The sequence below is a fragment of the Branchiostoma belcheri genome, unplaced genomic scaffold, assembly GCF_001625305.1.
Source record: "Branchiostoma belcheri isolate BF01 breed outbred unplaced genomic scaffold, Haploidv18h27 scaffold56, whole genome shotgun sequence".
Taxonomy (NCBI): domain Eukaryota; kingdom Metazoa; phylum Chordata; class Leptocardii; order Amphioxiformes; family Branchiostomatidae; genus Branchiostoma; species Branchiostoma belcheri.
Window position 1 is genome coordinate 2,106,878 of NW_017804198.1, and position 20,324 is coordinate 2,127,201.

The 20,324-nt window shown below is 42.7% G+C and overlaps 1 protein-coding gene across 1 annotated transcript in view; it reads right to left on the minus strand.

The window, feature by feature from the left end:
• LOC109481543 (nuclear protein localization protein 4 homolog) overlaps positions 1-20,324 on the minus strand; it is a 23,101-nt gene that overhangs the window by 2,079 nt on the left and 698 nt on the right. The window contains exons 2-16 of the mRNA XM_019784128.1: positions 19,522-19,602; positions 18,368-18,480; positions 18,033-18,194; positions 17,328-17,376; positions 16,898-16,986; positions 15,100-15,223; positions 14,130-14,309; positions 9,271-9,357; positions 7,767-7,838; positions 7,121-7,247; positions 5,846-6,006; positions 4,543-4,614; positions 2,909-3,007; positions 1,254-1,370; positions 203-314 (exon numbers count right to left, since the gene is read on the minus strand). Of these exons, the coding sequence (XP_019639687.1) occupies positions 203-314; positions 1,254-1,370; positions 2,909-3,007; positions 4,543-4,614; positions 5,846-6,006; positions 7,121-7,247; positions 7,767-7,838; positions 9,271-9,357; positions 14,130-14,309; positions 15,100-15,223; positions 16,898-16,986; positions 17,328-17,376; positions 18,033-18,194; positions 18,368-18,480; positions 19,522-19,602 (1,645 nt within the window). The remainder of the gene's footprint in view (positions 1-202; positions 315-1,253; positions 1,371-2,908; positions 3,008-4,542; positions 4,615-5,845; positions 6,007-7,120; positions 7,248-7,766; positions 7,839-9,270; positions 9,358-14,129; positions 14,310-15,099; positions 15,224-16,897; positions 16,987-17,327; positions 17,377-18,032; positions 18,195-18,367; positions 18,481-19,521; positions 19,603-20,324) is intronic.

Consider the following 20,324-nt stretch of genomic DNA (forward strand, 5'->3'; position numbering starts at 1 on the left):
AGAAGAAGAAGAAGAAACATCAGAAAAAGCAATATGGTTTCACCACACCACTTCGTGGTGTGGTGAACCCATAATAAATAAATAAACCGTGCATATTTACTGTAAATGTGTCTGTTATCCACTGGCAGGTGATACTAGTTATGTCAACTACAATCAGCTTAAATCATATTTTGGTGTCAGGAGCACTTTAATGTGTACCTACCATGTGCAGCAATCAGTTGTTCCACTGTTGCCCATTGGTCAGTTTTGGACCAATGTTCCACAGTCTCTGCACTTTGTTCCCTCACACCTTCCAGTAAAGGGTCCATGTGTTCCTGTGTGGGATCAGACAAGGTTGGAAATACTGGAGTGGGAAGAAAGGATCTTGGCTCTCCTTATATAAGCTTGTCTCTGTCCCATGATAATAAGAATTTGTTTGTTTGTTTGTTTGTTTTGCATAACCGGTAAACTGCCTTTAGGCGTAACACACCAGTTTTGTACATGTACAAGCTGTGTAAGACCGGACTGTAAGGTTTGAACCACTCACACCGGAAAGGACCCCTTCTCTTCTCGATAAGTGCGGTGGGTTCTTTAACGTGTGTGGGGTGTGGCTCTCCCAAACTCGGGACCTCCATTTAACGTCCTATCTGAGGGACGTCCCTAACCAAAGCTAGGTACTCATTTCCACCTGAGTGAAGTAAGGAAAGTTGTGTAAAGTGCCTTTCCCAAGGGCACAAAATCAGTGACATGGGCAGGATTCAAACCCGTGACCTCTTGGGTGTGAGCCAAACCCGCTACCGACTGCGCCACATGACCCCACGACAAATGACATGTGACAAATCAATCATGATTCTTGAGAAAGACAAATAAAGTTGAAACCGGTCAAATGCCATCTCAGCACTGTCATTGTTCTAAAGCTACGAATGAAATCAGTCAGGATCAGTTATCAGTTCCAAATTTTTCAAATCAGCCAAGGCACAAGTCCAAGGCACCCCGTAATAGCCGGAAATGTTACAATATGAGCCATGAAGTCAACAGACAAGGCTGGTTTATAATCTAAATAATAGATTTTGAACTTAGTTTTAATGAAACAAATTGCATTGTTACATTGAAAAACTAGGAAGGAAAGGACTTTCTTCAACTGTTGGAGCCAAAATAAATTATGTCTTTCATTGAGTATTTTGCAACTGTTGATATAGAACAAAAAATTTTTTTCCGGCAAAAATGGACAGGGCAAATCCGAGAAACAACAAATGAAATTGGTGTGGTCTTACCTTGAGTGGTAACATGTCCATTGTTGCCAGGTAGGTGAGGAAGTGTAGATCAGACATGGCCTCCAGTAGCCGGTACCCGGGGAACTGCTGCATGTAGGCAGTCAGCTGACCAAAGTCCTGAGGACATCAGGTTAAACTTCAAGTCAACATGCATGGAACTGATATAACATCTGTGTCCATAATATCACCAGGGTCCATATTAATATCACCATCTTGAGAAACAGTGTGCTTAAAGATATTTTTACTGCAACATACCCTAGGTATGTACATTTGAGGTGTGCAGGAGTGCATGCCAAAAGTATGTTGCAGTAAAAATATCTTTAAGCACACTGTTTCTCAAGGTGGTGATATTATGGACCCTGGTGATATTATGGACACAGATGTTGTATTTTTAAACCAACTACATGTAGGTTTAAACAGGTACTGGTAGTCCCATAGCCTTTTTGAGCCCTGGATGGTATCATGTACACATGTATGTTGGGATAAACATATTAAAAACTGTGTAGATGTTAGGATAATTAATGTAAAAATTCTGTGATCCTTATTGGTGAATGATGAGAATTTTATACCTTTTGACATGTGTAAGTTACTTAAAGGTTAACATCACTATGCATATATTATGTAATGTAGAGGTCATTTGCATAATTAATGAGGACATGTCAAAATGAAGTATGACAAAGGAGAGGACTTTTACACTAAGAATATTGTCATTTGAATTTAGAAAACTATAAATTAAACTGGAGTATGCTAATTACGACCTTATTTCAATAGTCAATGAGACAAATAAAAAAACTGTGACAAAACTCATATACTTCATGGAGGTATGAGATCTCTGAATTCTTGTAAAATATGTACTAGTAGATGCCATACTTTGTACCCAGTACAATAAAGTCATTTTATTCACTGTGTCAGAACTCAAGAGCACAGTATTGGAAGGCAGAGCCCATCCCTCTCCTTCCACTGCCTTTTACCTCCCAAACTGAAGTCAGGTATCCATTTTTAGACATGGATTTACAAATGTAAGTCATGTAAAATGCCTTTCACAAGGGCACAAGATCAGTGACATGGCAAGATTCAAACAGATGGCCTCTAGGTTCTGGGCTTGACTTGATCACACTTGATACGACCACAGACCAACTGTCATCAAAGATGGTATCAAAAGTTAAGTAATATAGTAAAACGTTAAACTTTATTCCAACACACAGTTTACAGAGATCAAATTTTCAGCGACTGTCGCCTTCATCAGGATAATTGATGACCAATCACTTCACAACGTGATCTCGAGTTACGATTTACAAACACGTGACTTTATTCACACAAGACTTTACTGATACGTGACGTAAGCATCACTAAATAGAGATGGTGGACGATATAAACTCCCTGGCACTTTTGATCAATTGCTTATGTCACGTATCAGTTAAGTCTCGTGTGAATAAAGTCACGTGTTTGTAAACCGTAATTCTCGCGAGATCACGTGTTGAAGTGATTGGTCATTAATTATACCGATAAAGGTGACAGTGGTCGCTGAAAATTTGATCTCTGTAACCTGTGTGTTGGAATAAAGTTTAACATTTTACTATGATTACTACCAACACAGATGAACTTTCATGATAAGTTAAGTACTAGTTCTTAGCTTGTGAAGATAAAAGACAAACCTGTATGTCACCAATGTCTGCTCTGTTCTCTATAGGGAAGGGTTTGTCCATCCTGGTGTTGAAGGTGGACACAGGATCAACAGGGAAACCTGTAGTAACCTGAAATGTACATCAAGTCTTCATTCTTCAACATTTTATCATGTTTATTCATGATCATAAGGCCACACCAATTTAATTTGTTGTTTCTCAGATTCGCCCCATCCATTAAAAAAACTTTTTTAGGTTCGAAATCAACTGCAAAATAAAAGACATATTTTGGCTCTCTTCTCTTCCTAGTCCTCTTCTTCGTAGTTGTTAAAGTTTTTCAATGTAACAGTGCAACTTTGTTTCATTTAAAGTTCAAAATCTATTGTTTTCATTATAAACCTTGATACTTGATACTTGATGACCTGGATTCCAAGAACATAAGACAAAACAATGTACAGAGTCACAGACTTCACAATCATATAAAAATGACATTGAGAATCTACGCCACTAGACTTCTACACAATTTTTATCCTACACAGCCTGCCTGGTATGTTGACTTCATAGCTCATATTGTACCATTTCCATCTATCACGGGGTGCCTTGGCCTGTTTTTTTTTTAATTTCGCCCTGTCACTTCATATTTTTTCTTAAAAAATCTGAGAAGCAACAAATTAAATTGGTGTGGCATAATGAACAACAGTTTACTTACTTGTAATATCAAGTTTGTGTGGAATTAGGAGTTACTATTAAGTCTTACCTGAGTGTACTAGATAGAAGTAGAACTAGTCTCCAAGAGTAAGTTTACCTGTACAATTCATGTACAAATTGTAATCACAAGTTTTAAGCCCCCATCACACATTGAAAACCTCAGCCTGAACACCAACTACGTTGGCTGAATTTTGGGAACAGTCTGGCCTGATTCAGGCCATGCATACCTTTCAATACAAATCAAATACAATTTGAGTTAAAATTGAGTCAATTTTCACTACCAACCAACGTACTTCCAGACACCAGCCAACCATGGCCAACCCTCCCGTCCACACGAGAATGTTTTTAACATTTTAAACATTCACCTGACGCAGCCAAACGGTAGCCCACCACACCGAACACCAGCCAACCACAGCTAATCTTACTCCTGCCCTACTCCTAATCATATCAGGTTATGTGTGACTGAGACTTTTACCTGTACTACATTTTGTAGTGGGGAAGTTAGAACTTACCTGTAAACATTAGTCACTTTTTGTTACACTGCCCTAATTACACTCAACAACGAAATACCCTTTTTGGAAGCTTGAACACTGATTGGTTTTATTACTGACTTGGATGATCTTTCAGATTATATTCTGGTATATTTATTTTTAAGAGGTTCTTCTTTTCTGTCAACAATGTACAATACTCAAATACTGCTGCATGTGCAGACTTTTTTGTTGGAATCAAATCGTTTTTGTAGTGTCTTGATCGATCCTATCAGTGTTTATGTAAATACTATGTGTTTCACTAGTTCATTGATTGATTGTTGTATTCAACTTCTGTATGAAAACTCGTGCTTTGCTTGCTTGTATTACATATTGTCTGGTGGCGACATGAATATAAGTGTAACTTGAGTGTGTCGCCACCACGTCTTGTCATTGTATGTTTCAATAAATAAAATCTAAAAAAAAACTTACCTGTACTAGTAAATACTCCACTGGGAGTGGACGGGCCAGCAGTGTCACCAAGTTGCCATAGGAGTCCTTCTCCTATAGAGGAAACATCATGTAACACCACAATGTTGGATGACGCTTTTAGTACCATGATTTTTTCAGAGCATCATTTTTGAGTGGTCCTGTTCACCTTTTGGACAATGTCATTGTACAAAAAGTCTTTAAAACATACATGATGCATTATCTGTTCTTTCATCTCTACTATAACTGAAAGTTATATTGTAGTAGCTGATTATATTACATCAAACAACCTGTTACACCTAACCTTTGCACATCTACATGACATGTACATTTTGTACATGTGAAATGTAACTGCAGGCATTGTTTAATAAAAGCTATCTAATATTAATGCCCCAACTGTGCTTGGTGGCAGCAAGGTTCACTCTACAATAGTTCTGGGAAAATTTTGAACACCTCAATGCTTGGTTGATAACGCTGGTACTTGAAATCATTACTATTTTGATTTTTTTTCTGAGCTGGTATTGGTACTTAGTAGTAGGTACATCCACCATTAGTCATTTTGTACATCATGCAAAGTCTGGACATTTTTCGCCTATCTTCCATTGACACCCTCTGTATAGGTTTGTTTTTATTTCCGTGAGTCCCCCAGCGTACAAAATACCTGGTTGCCCAGTTGCCCCGGGCAACCAAATTTTACTTGGTAAAACCTATTTTTGAACCAAGGTAGCCCAGTGTGCTACCTGAATTTTAAGAATGCCCCAACCCCCCAAAAAACCATGCCCACTTGACTTGCACCACTGTATCTGGCAGATGCTTTTTAATTTTAGGTATTAATGGCTATTACTAGCATCAGTTAACTAAAGGCTGTTAGAAATATTGTCAAAGGCTTATGTATGTAACATTACTTAATTTGAGGAAAGTAGTAACTTATAGGTGGGGCAACCTTAAATTCTGAGGGTAACCTAATTTTTGCCGTAGGTTGCCCACTGGGCAACCTGGTTCAAAAAAGTATTTTGTACACTGGTGACTGTAGACTCCTTTCATAGTTGTTGGTGCAGAATCTTGTTAAAACTGACTGTCGTGTTTGTGTCGTGTTCGGATGTCTATCAGTACTTCGCGTAGATGTCAAATTCAAGTACGATAGGACACGTATCTGAGGGCTGACTCCATCTTTATTGTTTACTGTTCTAGTGTGGTACGCAGAGTGATCTGAATAAAACTGCACTGTGCTATCACAAAGTAGTGCGGTGTGGGCAAGGCCCCTATGGTGAAATAATTATGCCTGATGAGATCATGTAACACTGACCTTGTAGAACACATCAGGCACATACTGTTCTGGTGTGGACTCCTTGATGTAGCCCAGCTCAGGGGCGTCCTTAGTGGGCACCAGACAGTCATCCCTCACCAGGGCCATGCACTGGTTAGACACCTGGTAACCCTCGAAGTGGATCTGATGACTTTCATCACCTGCAGTAGTGAAAAAATTAAGAAACATATTGTCAGGCAGTTAAAAGATATTTGGTGTCACACATACATAGTGCTGTGTACCTAAACCCACATTTAGGTTCAGGTCCGGATTCAAGTCCAGAGGTTTAGGTTCAGTTCTGGACTTGTAAGTCCGGACCTAAACCCATGGCATATACAAAATTGCATGTTAGCAACCTTGCAATGTTGTTTGGGCAAAACGTTGGCCATGCACATAACATGGAGGCTGACACTTGAAGATGCCCGATGGCAATGTTTTCTTCATTTTGCAGCGAAGATTTTGCTATCTACGGAAGGTTTTAGGTGGTTTGGAAAGAAAAAGGGTAATACTATGTGAAAAATGTTTTTGGTAATAAGTCCGGACTCGGTTCTTGACTTTTAGGGTTTTTTTTACTTGAACCTAAACATTCTTACATCTTCGGATCCAAGTCCAGTGAACCGGTACACAGCACTACACATACAGGTAGCTGAATACGTACTCTCAAGTACTGCCAAAGTCTAGGAGTAGGTTGTGGCAAGTCAGCTGTGGTTGGTTGGTGTTCAGTAAGGTCAGCTAGTATTTGCCTGTGCCAGACGAATGTTTCAAAATGTTTCAAACATTCGAGGGTGGACGAGAGGTTTAAAATATACCATGGTTGGGTTTGGTTGGCAGTCAAATTTGACTTAAATTTGATTTGATTCTTATTGAAAGGTAGGCATGGCCTACGTTGTATATATCGGTCTGCTCCCAACCTACTGCCAACATTGGTTGGTTTGTGTTTGGAGGAAGGTTCTGAATGTGTGACGGGGGCTTTAGGTTAGAAGATATTTAGTGTCTTCCTTTACAGGACACTGGTATACATTATACATGTAGCAGTTTTGAGGCTCATTGTGCCTCTAGTGTGTAGGGATACTATGTATTCTAGCATTACTACATGAAGTGTTTCCCAAATGTGGCAGTATGTTGCCAATTCTTCATTCTGCCTGTTTCTGCATGACCCCTACTGATACAGAGTAAGTGTGAAGGGGCCTTTAGGAAGGTGGCAAAATACAGTTGGAAGTTCATGGAACAGACAGCACATGTCAAAGGAAACTTGCACAAAACGGTTAGACTTACCTGAAGCCACCACAGTGACAAATTTGGAGCCAAAAGTCCCGTCAGGAGAGAGTTTGGTACAGTTTGGATGTTGGTTCTGAAACTCTCCTGCCATGATACACTCTTCTGCACTCAGGAACACTGAATCCTGTCAACAGTACATCATATGTTTTAGTAATAAGGCCACACCGACTTAATTTTATGGATGACAATGTCATCCTCTGAAGACTCCTAAACTAGTGCGCAAGAGTGAATAAAAAAATTCCGACCAAACCACAGGGAAGGTGGTATTGTGAATTTGCAGTGCATAGCAAGGTATACGACAAGCTGGCTTTTTGTGGAATTTATGAATTTTTTTTTTTAGCACTGTACCTGTACCTATGTACCGAGTTCTTGAGTCAGCTGCAGGGAGCTTTGGTAGCCTAGATGCCATCCTCCAGAGTTACCACCGACTCCGTATTGACAATAGCTACACTGTACCATGGACTACCCCGCCCCAGAGCCAGGCCAGAGCCTCGGAGGACGTCATCTTTTTTGTTTTTTGAGAACAGACGAAAAGTTTTATTCTGTTCTTCTTTTGTGTACTATGTTCATTAGAAACAGAACAGCTTTTTGCTATGAATAGACATGGTAGAAAGGAAACAGTTTACAAAGCAATAGTACAAACCGCGTTCCTGAAATTCTTGACAGTTCCTTTGCCAGAGTCATCAGCCACCAAGTCAGTAAAAATCCATCCAACCTGTAAAGTGGAAAATTTATTGGTTACATCACTAATTCTGAAGTGGGCATGGACAACAAAATCAAAAAAATCATAGTAACATTTTTATTTGTTTTGATTGTTTTGATGACACTTAGGCCACAACAATTTAATTTGTTGTTTCTCAGATTTTTTCAGAAAAAATATTAAGTGACAGTGCAAAAAAAAAACACAGGCACCCCAAGATAGTCGGAAATGTTACGATATGAGCCATGAAGTGAACATACCAGGCTGGTTTATAATCAAAACAATAGGTTTTGAACTTTTAATGAAACAAAGTTGCATTGTTACATTGAAAAACTTTAATAACTAGGAAGAAAAGGACTTTCTTCAACTGTTGGGGCCAAAATATGTCTTTCATTGAGCATTTTGCAGTTGATTCAGAACCTCAAATCTTTTTTTTTTTGGCAAATCAGAGGACAATGGACACTGCTAATCCGAGAAACAACAAATTAAATTGGTGTGGCCTTAAGCTTTTAAAATGAACATCCATTGTATACTACAGTATACAGATCTTGAATAACTTCCCATCAGCACTATCCTGGGTACCATCCTTGTTAATATTGTTTATGTCCATTCTGATTAGAGCTGTGTACCTAAACAAATTTTGTGCACGGGTTTAGATACAGGCCTGTACCTAAACAATACAAAAATGTATGTTCTTCTAAACTTCTTCAATAACAACACAAACATCATTAATAAACTTGACAGTTGAGGGTAGGTTTTTGTTTATGGCAAATTCTTACACAAAACATGGGCAACAAAAGAAGTTACTTTTAGCCTTGTGCCACTATGGTGGGAGATGGGAGACCTGCTAGTTCACAAATAAACATAACGTTATACAGATACAGTACCTGGTATCTAGTGTTTACTAGGTATTTTGGGCCTTTACCTACATGTAATCAATTTTTGTGGTACAGTACAATGACAGGTACACAGCCCTAGCTCTGGCTAGTACATTTTGTACCGGGAGTGACACAGAATACACTGTGTTTAATTCTCTATGTAAACATCTAGTATCTTTTCTTGCCTGTTGTAAGAACATCCGGTAATAATTTCATCAGGCTGGTAAACAAATGAATAGCAAAGTTCTTTGATCACAACCATTTACTTTTCACGAGCTGACGTTTCGATGACCGTCTGTCATCTTCATCAGGGCAATTCTGACTGGTTTACTGTGCACTGACACTAGATGTTACTTGGTGCATAGTGCACTAAAGGTGTTACATAGTTCACAGCGCACTTAACTAAGTTAGTTTTTACATTAAGAAACTAGCTTAAGTGCACTGTGAACTATGTAACACCTTTATTGCACTATGCACCAAGTAACATCTACATGTAGCTTCAAAGATCAAAGAACTTTGCTATTCATCTGTTGTGAGAACAGATCTAGAAGCAGACAGTGAAAACTGACCTTCCTGAGTCCCAGCTTCCTGGCAATGTCATCTACTACCTCAGCATTCCTGTCCTCCAGGAGCTGCAGACTGTTCGCTGTTCCAACCTGAGGAAACATACAGACAGTTAGGGAGGTCTACATAATACTACATAGATTACATGTAATCTATGGGGTCGCTGGAAGACAGACGTAGAATGTCCAGACTGAATGTGCATGATGAACAAAATGACTAATAAACTGGTGGACGTACCAACCACTTGATACCAGCCCAAAAAAGAACGAGAAACAGTCATGCCTTCAAATATCAGAGTTATCAACCAAGAATTGAGGTGTCCAAAAACTCATATTTCCCCAGAACTATCGTAGACTGGAACTCGTTGCCACCAAGCACAGTTGGGGCAACATCACTAGAAAGCTTTCAACAAGAACTGAAATTACATGACATTGTGCAAAGATTGAGTGTAACAAGTCGTTTGGTGTGATATAGCTAGCTGCCGCCGCGCCGCGTGCCTGCAAAGCTGGTGTGTTACGCCAAAAAGGCGGTAATACCGGCTATACTGATACAGATAATAGATAATGCTACATATTTCCCACTTTTTACATACACACAAGCTCTACTAACAAACTTTATGTTTGTCAAAAAAAAACTATGACTATGATAATAATATCAGGCGGTTCTTATACCATGAGGGAATGTTCTGCGGCTTCCCCATGGTATGGTTCCACCGAAAGATTTCAATGGAGGGTCGTAGGGCCTCTGCCACTGGCATGCTCAGGGTATCCCTTAGCAGGTTAGCCGAGCTTCTATGGAGGGTGCCGGCTATGTCGTAAAGCACCGGGATGAGCTCCGTGAACGTGTGGGCCCATTTGGAGGCGTCTTTCAGGTCTGCTTCGGCGCCGCCCACAGGCGGGTAGTCGCCGTAGAGCCCCATGGACTCTCTCATATATTTAACAGGGCCTTTGGTCGTCATGACCCATGGGTACCCTCTTGGTGTTGAAGGTACTTCCATGTGCTTCACCCCACTGGCGTCTTTGAGGTATAGTGCGACAGCCATGGGGAGCTCCTGAGAGTCGAGGGTGCGGTGGGCTTGCTCCGTCCACCCTGGGATGTTATGGAGGAGCGCTACCCTCGTCCAGGGCCACAGCTCGGCCATTTTCCGTCCCTCTGCCAGCAGTGCGGTCAGTATGTCTGCCACAGCTCTTGCCGGTTTCTTCTTCCTGCATCTGCCTCCCCCTGCGAGGTTGATCTCATGGATCACAATCCTTCCTGCTGTCGGGACACAGAGCCAGCCCTTTGCCTTCCACGCACCTACACTGACTTCGGGCCGGTGTCCCCGGCCCATTGGTCATCCTTGTCGTGTGGGTCTACTGACCGAGTCAGTTCTCCCCTCGCGATGTCTCTGGCGATTAGTCAGCCTGGCGCCGTTTTGCTACGAACTTGTCGGCGGTGAAGTGTTCCACCACCGCGATCTCCAGTATCGCCACCCCTCTAGTGGTGCGCACAACGACGTCCGCCCTTTTGTTGAGGTGGGGGTAGGGCTTCTTCCTCTCCACTTGGAAGCCCTTGGCCTTGCAGGCCTTTGCCAAGCTATTGCAGACAGCGAGCATGGTGGCGTTTGATTTGGAGCGTGTTCGTAGCAATGCAGCCTGCTGCATAGTGGGTTGACGTTGGTTTGTGCATTATGCCAGACTCAGCTGCGGACGGGTTGCAGACCGAAGCCGTTACCTTGAAGGTGGCCTGGTGTATGGGAGTACTCCCTTCTGCCCCACGACCACACGTCCCTCAGTGTTGTCGGGTTGATGAGCTTCCTGATTGCTACATACCCTTCAAGCGTGTCTGCAATCAGCGGGGCGGCCGGGGCATGTTCCCTTATATATTCCCTCATCAGGTGTCTCTGACTCATCCTTGTCATGTATGACCGGAGCCTTGTCAGAGTCTGGAAGGCATTGGTCACTTTGCCCTTTTGTGACCTTGTTGCCCCGCCTTCCGTGAGGACATACCCGTCTCCCTCCTTGTACATGCCTATGTCAATGTTGCACATTGCCCCCAGCATGTGCGATAGCCAAGGTTGTTCTCCCTTGGTGGCTCTCCCCTCCTTCTTCACCAGGTGTCCCCCTTTCATGCTTGACATCTTGAGTCCTAGCACTTTGCTACCCGGCTCCTTCTCCAGACCACTGCCGAGGTAGTCGGCGAGTTGTGCCTTTAGGATTTCCCTGGTGTAGTTTGGGAGGGGAGGGGTCGGTCCCTTGCTGGTAGAAGGGGTGCCTAGTAGGCGAGCACATCTGTCCACCAGTGCTCTTCTGTACGTGGAGTGGATGGACGGTAGGCCTAGCCCTAGTCTGTGACGGGGAAGGTAGAGGAAGCCATCCGACATTCTCAATGGTACGCCTGCCCACGATTTGACTGCTTCCTTTAGGAGTTTGTCAACTTTCTCCAACTCCTTCACACGCACATTGACCACCCTCAGAGGGTAGATCAGCCTTGGCACTACATACGTCGTCACATAATCCAACTTTTGTGGGAATATCAACCCGTACAGCTGTTCTCCAGGCTGGAGCGGTCTCAGACCGGCCTCCAGGGTCTGGTCAAGCGGGGTCTTTGGCGCAAGCCACCCTAACACTCGTAGTTCGGCATAGTTGCGAGGCCTGTTAACAGTCGTGCCCAGGTATGTTACCGGGCGCTCGTCATCTGGGCTGGCACACCGGATGTTTTTGCCCCCGATTTGCACTGGTGGCGATGGCGTTAGCGGTGTCAGCTCCCGCCCGAACTTATACGCCATCAGGACAATCTTGTCGGGGCTTAGGGTGAGGTTCAAGGCCTTGAACCTTTCCTCCACCCATCCGGCCATCTCCTCGATGCCAGCCCGTGAGCCGCTCGTTAGCCCTACGTCATCGGCGAAATCTAGGCGGGCCAGCCTAACTTGGCTCCCTCGTAACACTATCCCGTGCCTCGTCATTGGGAATTGGGGGGTCCCCTGGAGGGCAATGTTGAGGAGGAGGGCGAAGACTATTGGCGCCAGTGGGTCGCCCAGCTGAGGCAGGCCCACCATGCGGTCCATCTCTTCTTCATACGCTGCCTCTCCCTTCGCTTCGCGGAGAAGGATCTTGCCCCTTCGTGCCCTCTCTACTATTACCTTCACCGTGTTAGTGGCTAGGGCTTCGTGTCGTATCGAGCCAAATGCGTTTGATATGTCCACATAGATTTTGCCTTTCCGGTCTCTTGCTCTTACAACGCCGCCTCGAGCGTGTACAGCAGGGTGGATATTTCCCCCCCAGGCCTGAACGCCTGTTGCCACGGGGATAGCATGTTTTGGGTCATAAGCCAGCGTATCCAGTACTTTTGCACTATGTGTGCGAATACTTTCCACTCAGCCTCTTATAGTTCGACCGGGCGCCAGCTCGAAAGGAGATCGGCCGGTTTCTCTGTCGACTTTAGCAGGAGTGTAATCTCAGAGTCACTGAACCCGACAGGGATGTCGCCCGTGCTGAGGACCTTCTTATAGAGGTCGCTTAAAGCCTGGAACATTGACTTTCAGGAGGTCTTTGTCGGATATTTTAGTCAGCCGGGCGCCGTGCCCTTCTTGGCCCTCTCTCAGACCACCTCCTCAACCATGTCCGCATCTACTATGAGATCGGCCTGTTGGGCTTTCTGGGGGTTCGGGAGGTCCTTCACCTCCGCAACCATGTCCTTCAGCCTCTCCTTCCGCCTGGGCGTACTGACCGGTGGGACGTTGTATTTTCGCCGGTACTTCTCCCTTCGGGTTTTCGGTGTACCCAGCAGGGTAATCTCCGAATCCACTCTCGTACTAAGCCTGGCCACCGTCTCTGCCCTACTTGTGGCATATTGCAGGGAGACCCTCTCGTTCGTGGCCCTCTGTAGGCGGCGCAGCGTTCGGACTTGCCTGCGTTGGAGGACTCTGAGGAGCTTGTGCGTTTTAGTCGAGTCGAGCCGCTGAGCGGGATCCTTTCTCTTTGCCAGTATCTGTTTCAGCTTTGTCTTTTCTGCTTTGCTCATAGTTGATCCTTTCTTACAACATATCATCAACTTGCGTAACTGGCTACATTTTACAGTAATTAGAATGTAATAATTACATTCTAATTACAGTAAAATGTATCTAGGATGAGCACCCAGGGCACCAAGAAAAAGTGGTCTTCTTAGGCAAGTGGTCTTCTTAAAAGAATACCAAGGAGGTTCCTTCAAAAGCGTGGTGACAAAATGTCCAACCGTTTTACAATAGACTGTCCCACTGATCCAATGTGGCTTGATAGGAGGCAATATCTCATAGGAGCCATTAACTCAAAGTGACCCGGCCAGTGCTGTTTTACATTGTGCAAAGACTGTCATGCTGTTGAAATCAATAGCAAATGGGCTGATTTCATCAAGAGTTCCTGCTAATTATCATCAAAAATGTATTCTGATGCAGTTGTCATAAGCAGAGATTGGGCCATGTATGGTCCCAAATAGTGCCGGCTGCTGACATGTTGGACAGCTTAGGCAACTTACAGGGAAAATCAGGACTGAGAAAAGCAGTCATTATGGCCAGATAGCCGGCTTATAGAGGTGGTCACTTGGGATAAGTTTGACTGTAATGTCATTTATATCTCCCATTTGCCATGCTTGCCGTGACTTATGGGGCCAAAAATGTACTCCTTATGTAGCTAGATTTAGGGGTATTTCAAATGCTTCAAGTATGAAAATAACTAATGACAAAAATGTGCTAAGAAATGGCAGTAAATACCGAAATCAGACAGATAGTTTTTTTTTTGCCACCCTGAAATATACATTGCCATTGGATGCTTTTAAACTACCAGCAGGTATTGTACAACTGGATTTAGGGTTGCTATAAAGTTCATTATTTCTTTGTCCCATTACCAACCTGAGGAGGTTCATAGATTGCTGCCACAGTGGCCCTGATCCCCAGGGGCACGTCTTTGTGGTGCTCATATTTCCCATATAAGAACCCCATCCGCTGGTTCCCTGTCTTCCTCCAGTAGTCCAGGAAACGGTCCACCAGGCTGTGGTTTTCAAACATGATGTTGTCCACATGACGATATTTCTGCAAGACATAGACAGTTTGTTACCTAAGGTACATGTACTGACTGACTGACTTTAGCAGGATGTCTCATATAAGGTCATATTCGCGTATATAAGGTTAACATCCCGTCTGTAGTTTCCAATTGTTATGTCGGAAAAGATGTCTGCAACAGGCAAAATCCATGCAACATTGACCAAAAATCTAACGAAAACCGTGAAAATCAGGGTTTGCACAGGAGCAGTACATTCTGCTGACATGCTTGTTGTACCCTACCTACATTGTAGGTCAGTGCCTTAGCAGTGGTCAATGGACCCATCCGACTTTCATGGATCGCATAAACTGCTTACATCACAGGGGGGACATTTCGAATAGAAACTTCGTCACAGGGGGGACATTTCGAATAGAAACTTCGTCACAGGGGGGACATTTCGAATAGAAACTACGTCACAGGGGGGACATTTCGAAAGTTTTTTTTCACAGATCACATAAACTGCATACGTGACAGAACAAAATAACCTTAACTTGTTGTACAGAATACCACCATACAAAGTTGGTGCCTGTTTTCCTGTCATTTCCGCAAAAATTACCGTGAAAATAGACACTTACCTAGTACTTTTAGTAAAAAAATAATCTGCCAGGGGGACACCGCGAGCGCAAGCCACGTTCAACTTCAGCGTTCTAGAACGACGTTCTTTTGAAATGTCCCCCGTGACGTAAGCAGTTTATACGATCCGTGAAAGTCGAATGGGTCTATTGGCTTTGCACTGAGCAATCAACAGTTAGAAAAATGAAAACCTTCCCTGGTCCTTACCTGTCTGTTGAGAGTGACGGCACTAGGTTGACATTTAGTACAGATCCCTCCCGGCCAGGGGGGGTGCTCCGTGCAGCCTGGCCGAATCTTCACACTCATGTTCTCAAGAGCAACAAACTTTCCCCTGACAGGAAAAACATGAACGTCATTGTGAATGTTGGAATAGTTTAACCAAAAATAATTGTCAAGTATGAGACTTCCAGGTTGTTTTGTCTTTAGCTTTAGTTTGTTGTGTCTCTGCATGAATGCCGAAGAACACAATCATGTACAAAACCATGTTTTGTACATTTATAAAGAAGAAACACGACTAAGGAAAGAAATGAAATAAAAAGAATGTACTTGTTCCTTATGTAACACAGTTAAATTCTAAGCTACATTACCGTCCTGGCTATAGATAACCTAGTGCACCATCACTGTGTGGTCAGAATTTCATTAGAAAAGGGTCAGATAATTATTGTCAGCAGTTGGTTTGAAATTCATCAGAGTTAATCCCTAACTATTCATTGTCAGAGTTAATGTGATGTGATGGGTTAGGTTTAAACTTTGTTTTGTGTGCCCAAAAGACAATAATATGACAATATGTTATGATCTAGTGAAATTCGGGCAAGATCAATTTTTTTTTTTTGCCATGGAGGCTTTCTGCACGAGGTAAATTTATACTCCTCCCACAGTCCCACTATCCTGTGATGTGACCTGACATATGAATGCTCCGTCACTTCACAAATCTCACCAGTGAGTAAAGCTGACTATTATGTGTTAATACTGGTAAGGAACAGGACAACAAGTGGATAGAAGCAGGAAAATAACCGGTGAGAAACGTGACAGTAATGCTGATGATGGTAAAACTATATATATTAACTAGGACGGTAGTGTTAATGATGAAGATTTGAATAAAAAGTAAGCTCCTGTGTAGGCTTTTTTTTTCAATGGTGTCGCTCAATGCAAGGCCATTTTGGCCACTTCTAGGCATAGACCTACAGGTATAGAACTGTAAACAGCAACTCTTCTCCCTGAGTCAGAAACATCATGATTGAGACCAACCCAATTTCTCACAAGTAGTGAGGACTAACTGACCCAGTAGGAGAAGCAGGGGTTACGTGGCTGGTCGGGAAGGCTTCCAACTTCCACATGAATTTTGATGCTTCATTAAACATGTTGTTTTGCCAGAGAAGATTATGCTGCTAGAGAAGGTTATAGCTTTGATATTAGATAATTTATCAGGATACATGTATCTATCAGTTGCAGACGCGACTGCAAAAGGTTATTCCGTGCTGGGTATAACGTTCTCTGGCAAAACGACACATATAATGCAGAATCGAAACTGCCACCCGCTCAGAAGCCTTCACAGGAGACTAATAAAAAGAATGTGTATCTTATGTCATACCTGGGACGCGATTACATTCGATACGGGTGTTCTGGCCCGTGTGATAACTAGTGGTACGGCGTGCACCGCTTTCGAAAATTCGAGTACAAAATTCGGACGTTGGAATTGATGTTGTTGCATTTTTTTGGTTTAGGAACACCAAATTTTTGCTCATTTTGCATTGAAAGGTGTGTTTTCTTGGGTGGGTATGACATAAATAAAATACAACACAGTGTATTCCGCATCACCCTCGGTCCCAGCCCTCCCGCGGATCGGATCTCTCCCAGGCCTTCGGGCGATCCGATGTGTGGTCAGGCTGGTACCTCGGGCGATACGGAATACCCCGTGCTACACTACTGTATATTCTATATGTAAATAGGGAAGATGGGACATGGGCTCAAGAGATAATGATACAGAACTAAAAAATGTACATACTTGTCTACTCCTCCCATCAGTTTCTTGAGATGAGCGTGGAAAGACATGTGCTTGATCTCAGACTTCTGAAGATACTCCTCATCGTAGGGCTGTGGAACACAGCAGCTATCAGATACATATGCAAAATTCCTTCTTACCTTTCATATATTAATAATAATACATGTATTACAGCATGTATCTTGAGGGAAACTAATTCATAACACAGGCCTCAAAATCTTCTCTTTTTTTGCATACTGTCATCAGTAGGTAACATTGAAAATACATCATATATTTAAGACCATATTTTGTGGTTTCCATACTTGGGCAAAAATTAAGGTAGTGAGGGAAATGAAAAAAAAAAAAAACAGGCATCATGGGATAGACCAACAAGCTACAAGTCATCTCATTGGTCATACTTAGAGTCACCAGTAACACAATAACTTTAACTCACCTCCAGGGACGTACAGTGAACACATTTTCCTTTGGGTCCATGATGACATCTGAAAGTAGATCAGTTATTTTCTTAAGGATTACTGACCCAAGGTGGTTATGGTGACATAAAACCTGGCCAGTGTCCTATAACCACCAAATAAACCAAATATCTAGACTGAGCATTAATATTGCAAACAAGATGTTTTGTGAGATTTCTCCAAGAAGAGGTTCAAGTCAGGATTTTGTTCATTTCATTCAGAGGGACACGTTGATAAAGCTTCAATCATTCAACAAAAATTCTCACAATTTCTAGCACAGTTACCTACTCTTAGACTGAGACTGCTTGGAAAATACATCAGTATTAGTTTATGAGGTGGTTTAATGCATATATAGGTCACTAGCCATGTGTTATGCCAAGAAAGAAAGCTGGTTATTAACATTATTATGATACATATTAAATGTGTCATAACAACAGCCAGTTTAAACTGACAAAGTGAAGAGACTTGAGATATCCCTATTATTATGGGGATATCTACATGTACATGTATGCCTTTAGCTAGTACTAGTAGTAGCATCAACGGTGTGGGAAAAGCTACAGGAAAATGCATTTTCAATTTGTATGGAATTACACACAGTGCATTCTAGCGCTTTCAAATAGTTTCCCATTTTTGTCAAGCTAATTGTGGGTCCAAATAAAGTCAAGTATCAAAGGAAAAATGCCCACAGCTGCTCGTCTCTCTCCCTGGCGATCCGGCCGTCCTGTTTGGATAAGAAGACGTCCACTTCATCTTCCTCCACATCGTTCATGAGGACGTCCTGAGGTCCAGCCGAGTCAGTCGTGTCCAGTCCTGCTGAGGACGGCACCAGGTACAGCATGTCCCCATGTCTACAGGAAACATAAACCAATTAGTGTTACATCCAGGAGCAATGGAGGTATTGTTTTTGGTATGTCTGCATATTTGTGTGTGTGTGTGAGAGAAAAAGAAGAAGAAGAAACAGAGCAAAAACAATATGTTTTCATTCGGTAAACATAATGATACTATAGAGATCCTACAATACCTGATGTTGGTGGTATGCAGTGTTTTCCTGCTGCCAGGTTTCAGCTCCCCTGACCGGTCCCTGTTCTGGTACAGTTTCCATGTGTCATGTCCCAGGGACAGCTCCTCTCCAACCTGAGGAAATAGTGGTACAAAATGTTGTGGTACTTGTGTGTGATTTTCACTAAACTTTGAAACAAACACTTGTCACTAAAAATACTAGTGATATGGAAACAATGCAATCAGAGATAGCAGGCCTCACCCCCAGACAAATCAAAACAATTCCTTTGACTAAAGAAAGCATGGAAACAAGGCACAAGTCTGTGCCGGTGACAGATCAACCTGGCGGGACCTGTGCATGACTGTGGCCGCTATGCATCAGACCATTATGCCCGCAGATGATTGAAAAAAAAATTCCAGATAAGGAAATCTGTCTGATATTGACATTTGTACTGTAACAGTAAATTCTTAGCACATTTTCATCATTATTTCAAGTGTTTAAATATGAGGAGTCTCTTTATTTTTGTTCCCACCAATAAATAGCTATAGCTAGAATCAGCCTGGTATGATACCAAATTTGGTTTAAACAAGCAACCTTTTTTCTGTCAGCTGCAGGCACATCGCATGTTTATCTCACAGATATCGATCAGCATTACTTACTAGTTACAACATCAAAAAATCCCAGAAAATTGACTTTGAAAATCCAGTTTTACTGCCCTGAAATTACTTTAGTTAGGCCACACCGCCTTAATTTTATGGATGACATCCGCGCGCACATTGATTTTCGCCTGTTGTAAAAAAAAAAAAAAAGATCACGTACATCGTGGCTCTGGCCTGGCCCTAGGCCTGGGTAGTCCATGGTAGTTGGCAACAATACAGAGCCGGGCACCCAGGCTACCGAAGCTCCACGACTCAAGAACTAAGTATATACGTACCAATTATAATTATTCATAAATTCCGCCAAAAAGCCAGCATGTGCCAGCTTGTCGTATACGTCGCTAAGTACTGCCGCAAATTCACAATACCAGCTTTACATTCCTGTGGTTTAGTAGCATTTTTATTTTTGGCCAGAATTTTTTTTTTCATTCGCCCGCGCGCACTACTTTGGGTTCTTCAGAGGATGTCATCCATAAAATTAAGTCCGTGTGGCCTTACATAAGAAAATGGAGCATGTACCTTCTGTAAGAACTTGGGAATTGTCTCGGTGCTGCTCACAGATATTCTTGTAGTCCCAGAGGGTGACTGTACCCGCACAATCTGGAACATTCAAACACAGACATATTTCTACAGTCTGTAAAGAAAGAAATGGGATTGGGACAACAAAGGTCAAGGTCAATTATGGGTAATCTAGCGGCTTTGTACAGTACTGCAGTGGTGTAGTGGGGTCGGCAATGACAGAGTGTTTGAATTCCTACGGTACTACCAACATACCAAATATCATAACTTATGTTCTGTTAAACACAAATTTGTGGAAGCACAGATACACAGACACACACACACACAGACACACACACACAGACACACAAACATGCATACCGGTAGGATCACACAGACACACAAACACACATAGGATCACACAGACACACACACACACACACAAAGTTTGAAACACACACACAGACACACGTAGGATCACACAGACACACACACACACACACACATGATCACACACACACACACAGGATCACACACACACACACACACACACAGACACACAAAGGATCACACACACACACACAGGATCACACACATACACACAGACACACAAACACACACAGGATCACACAGACACACACAGGATCACACACAGGATCACACACACAGGATCACACAAACACACACAGGATCACACAGACACACACTGGATAACACATACACACACACACACACACACACACACACACACAGGATCACACACAGGATCACACAGACACACACAGGATCACACACACAAACACACACAGGATCACACACACAGA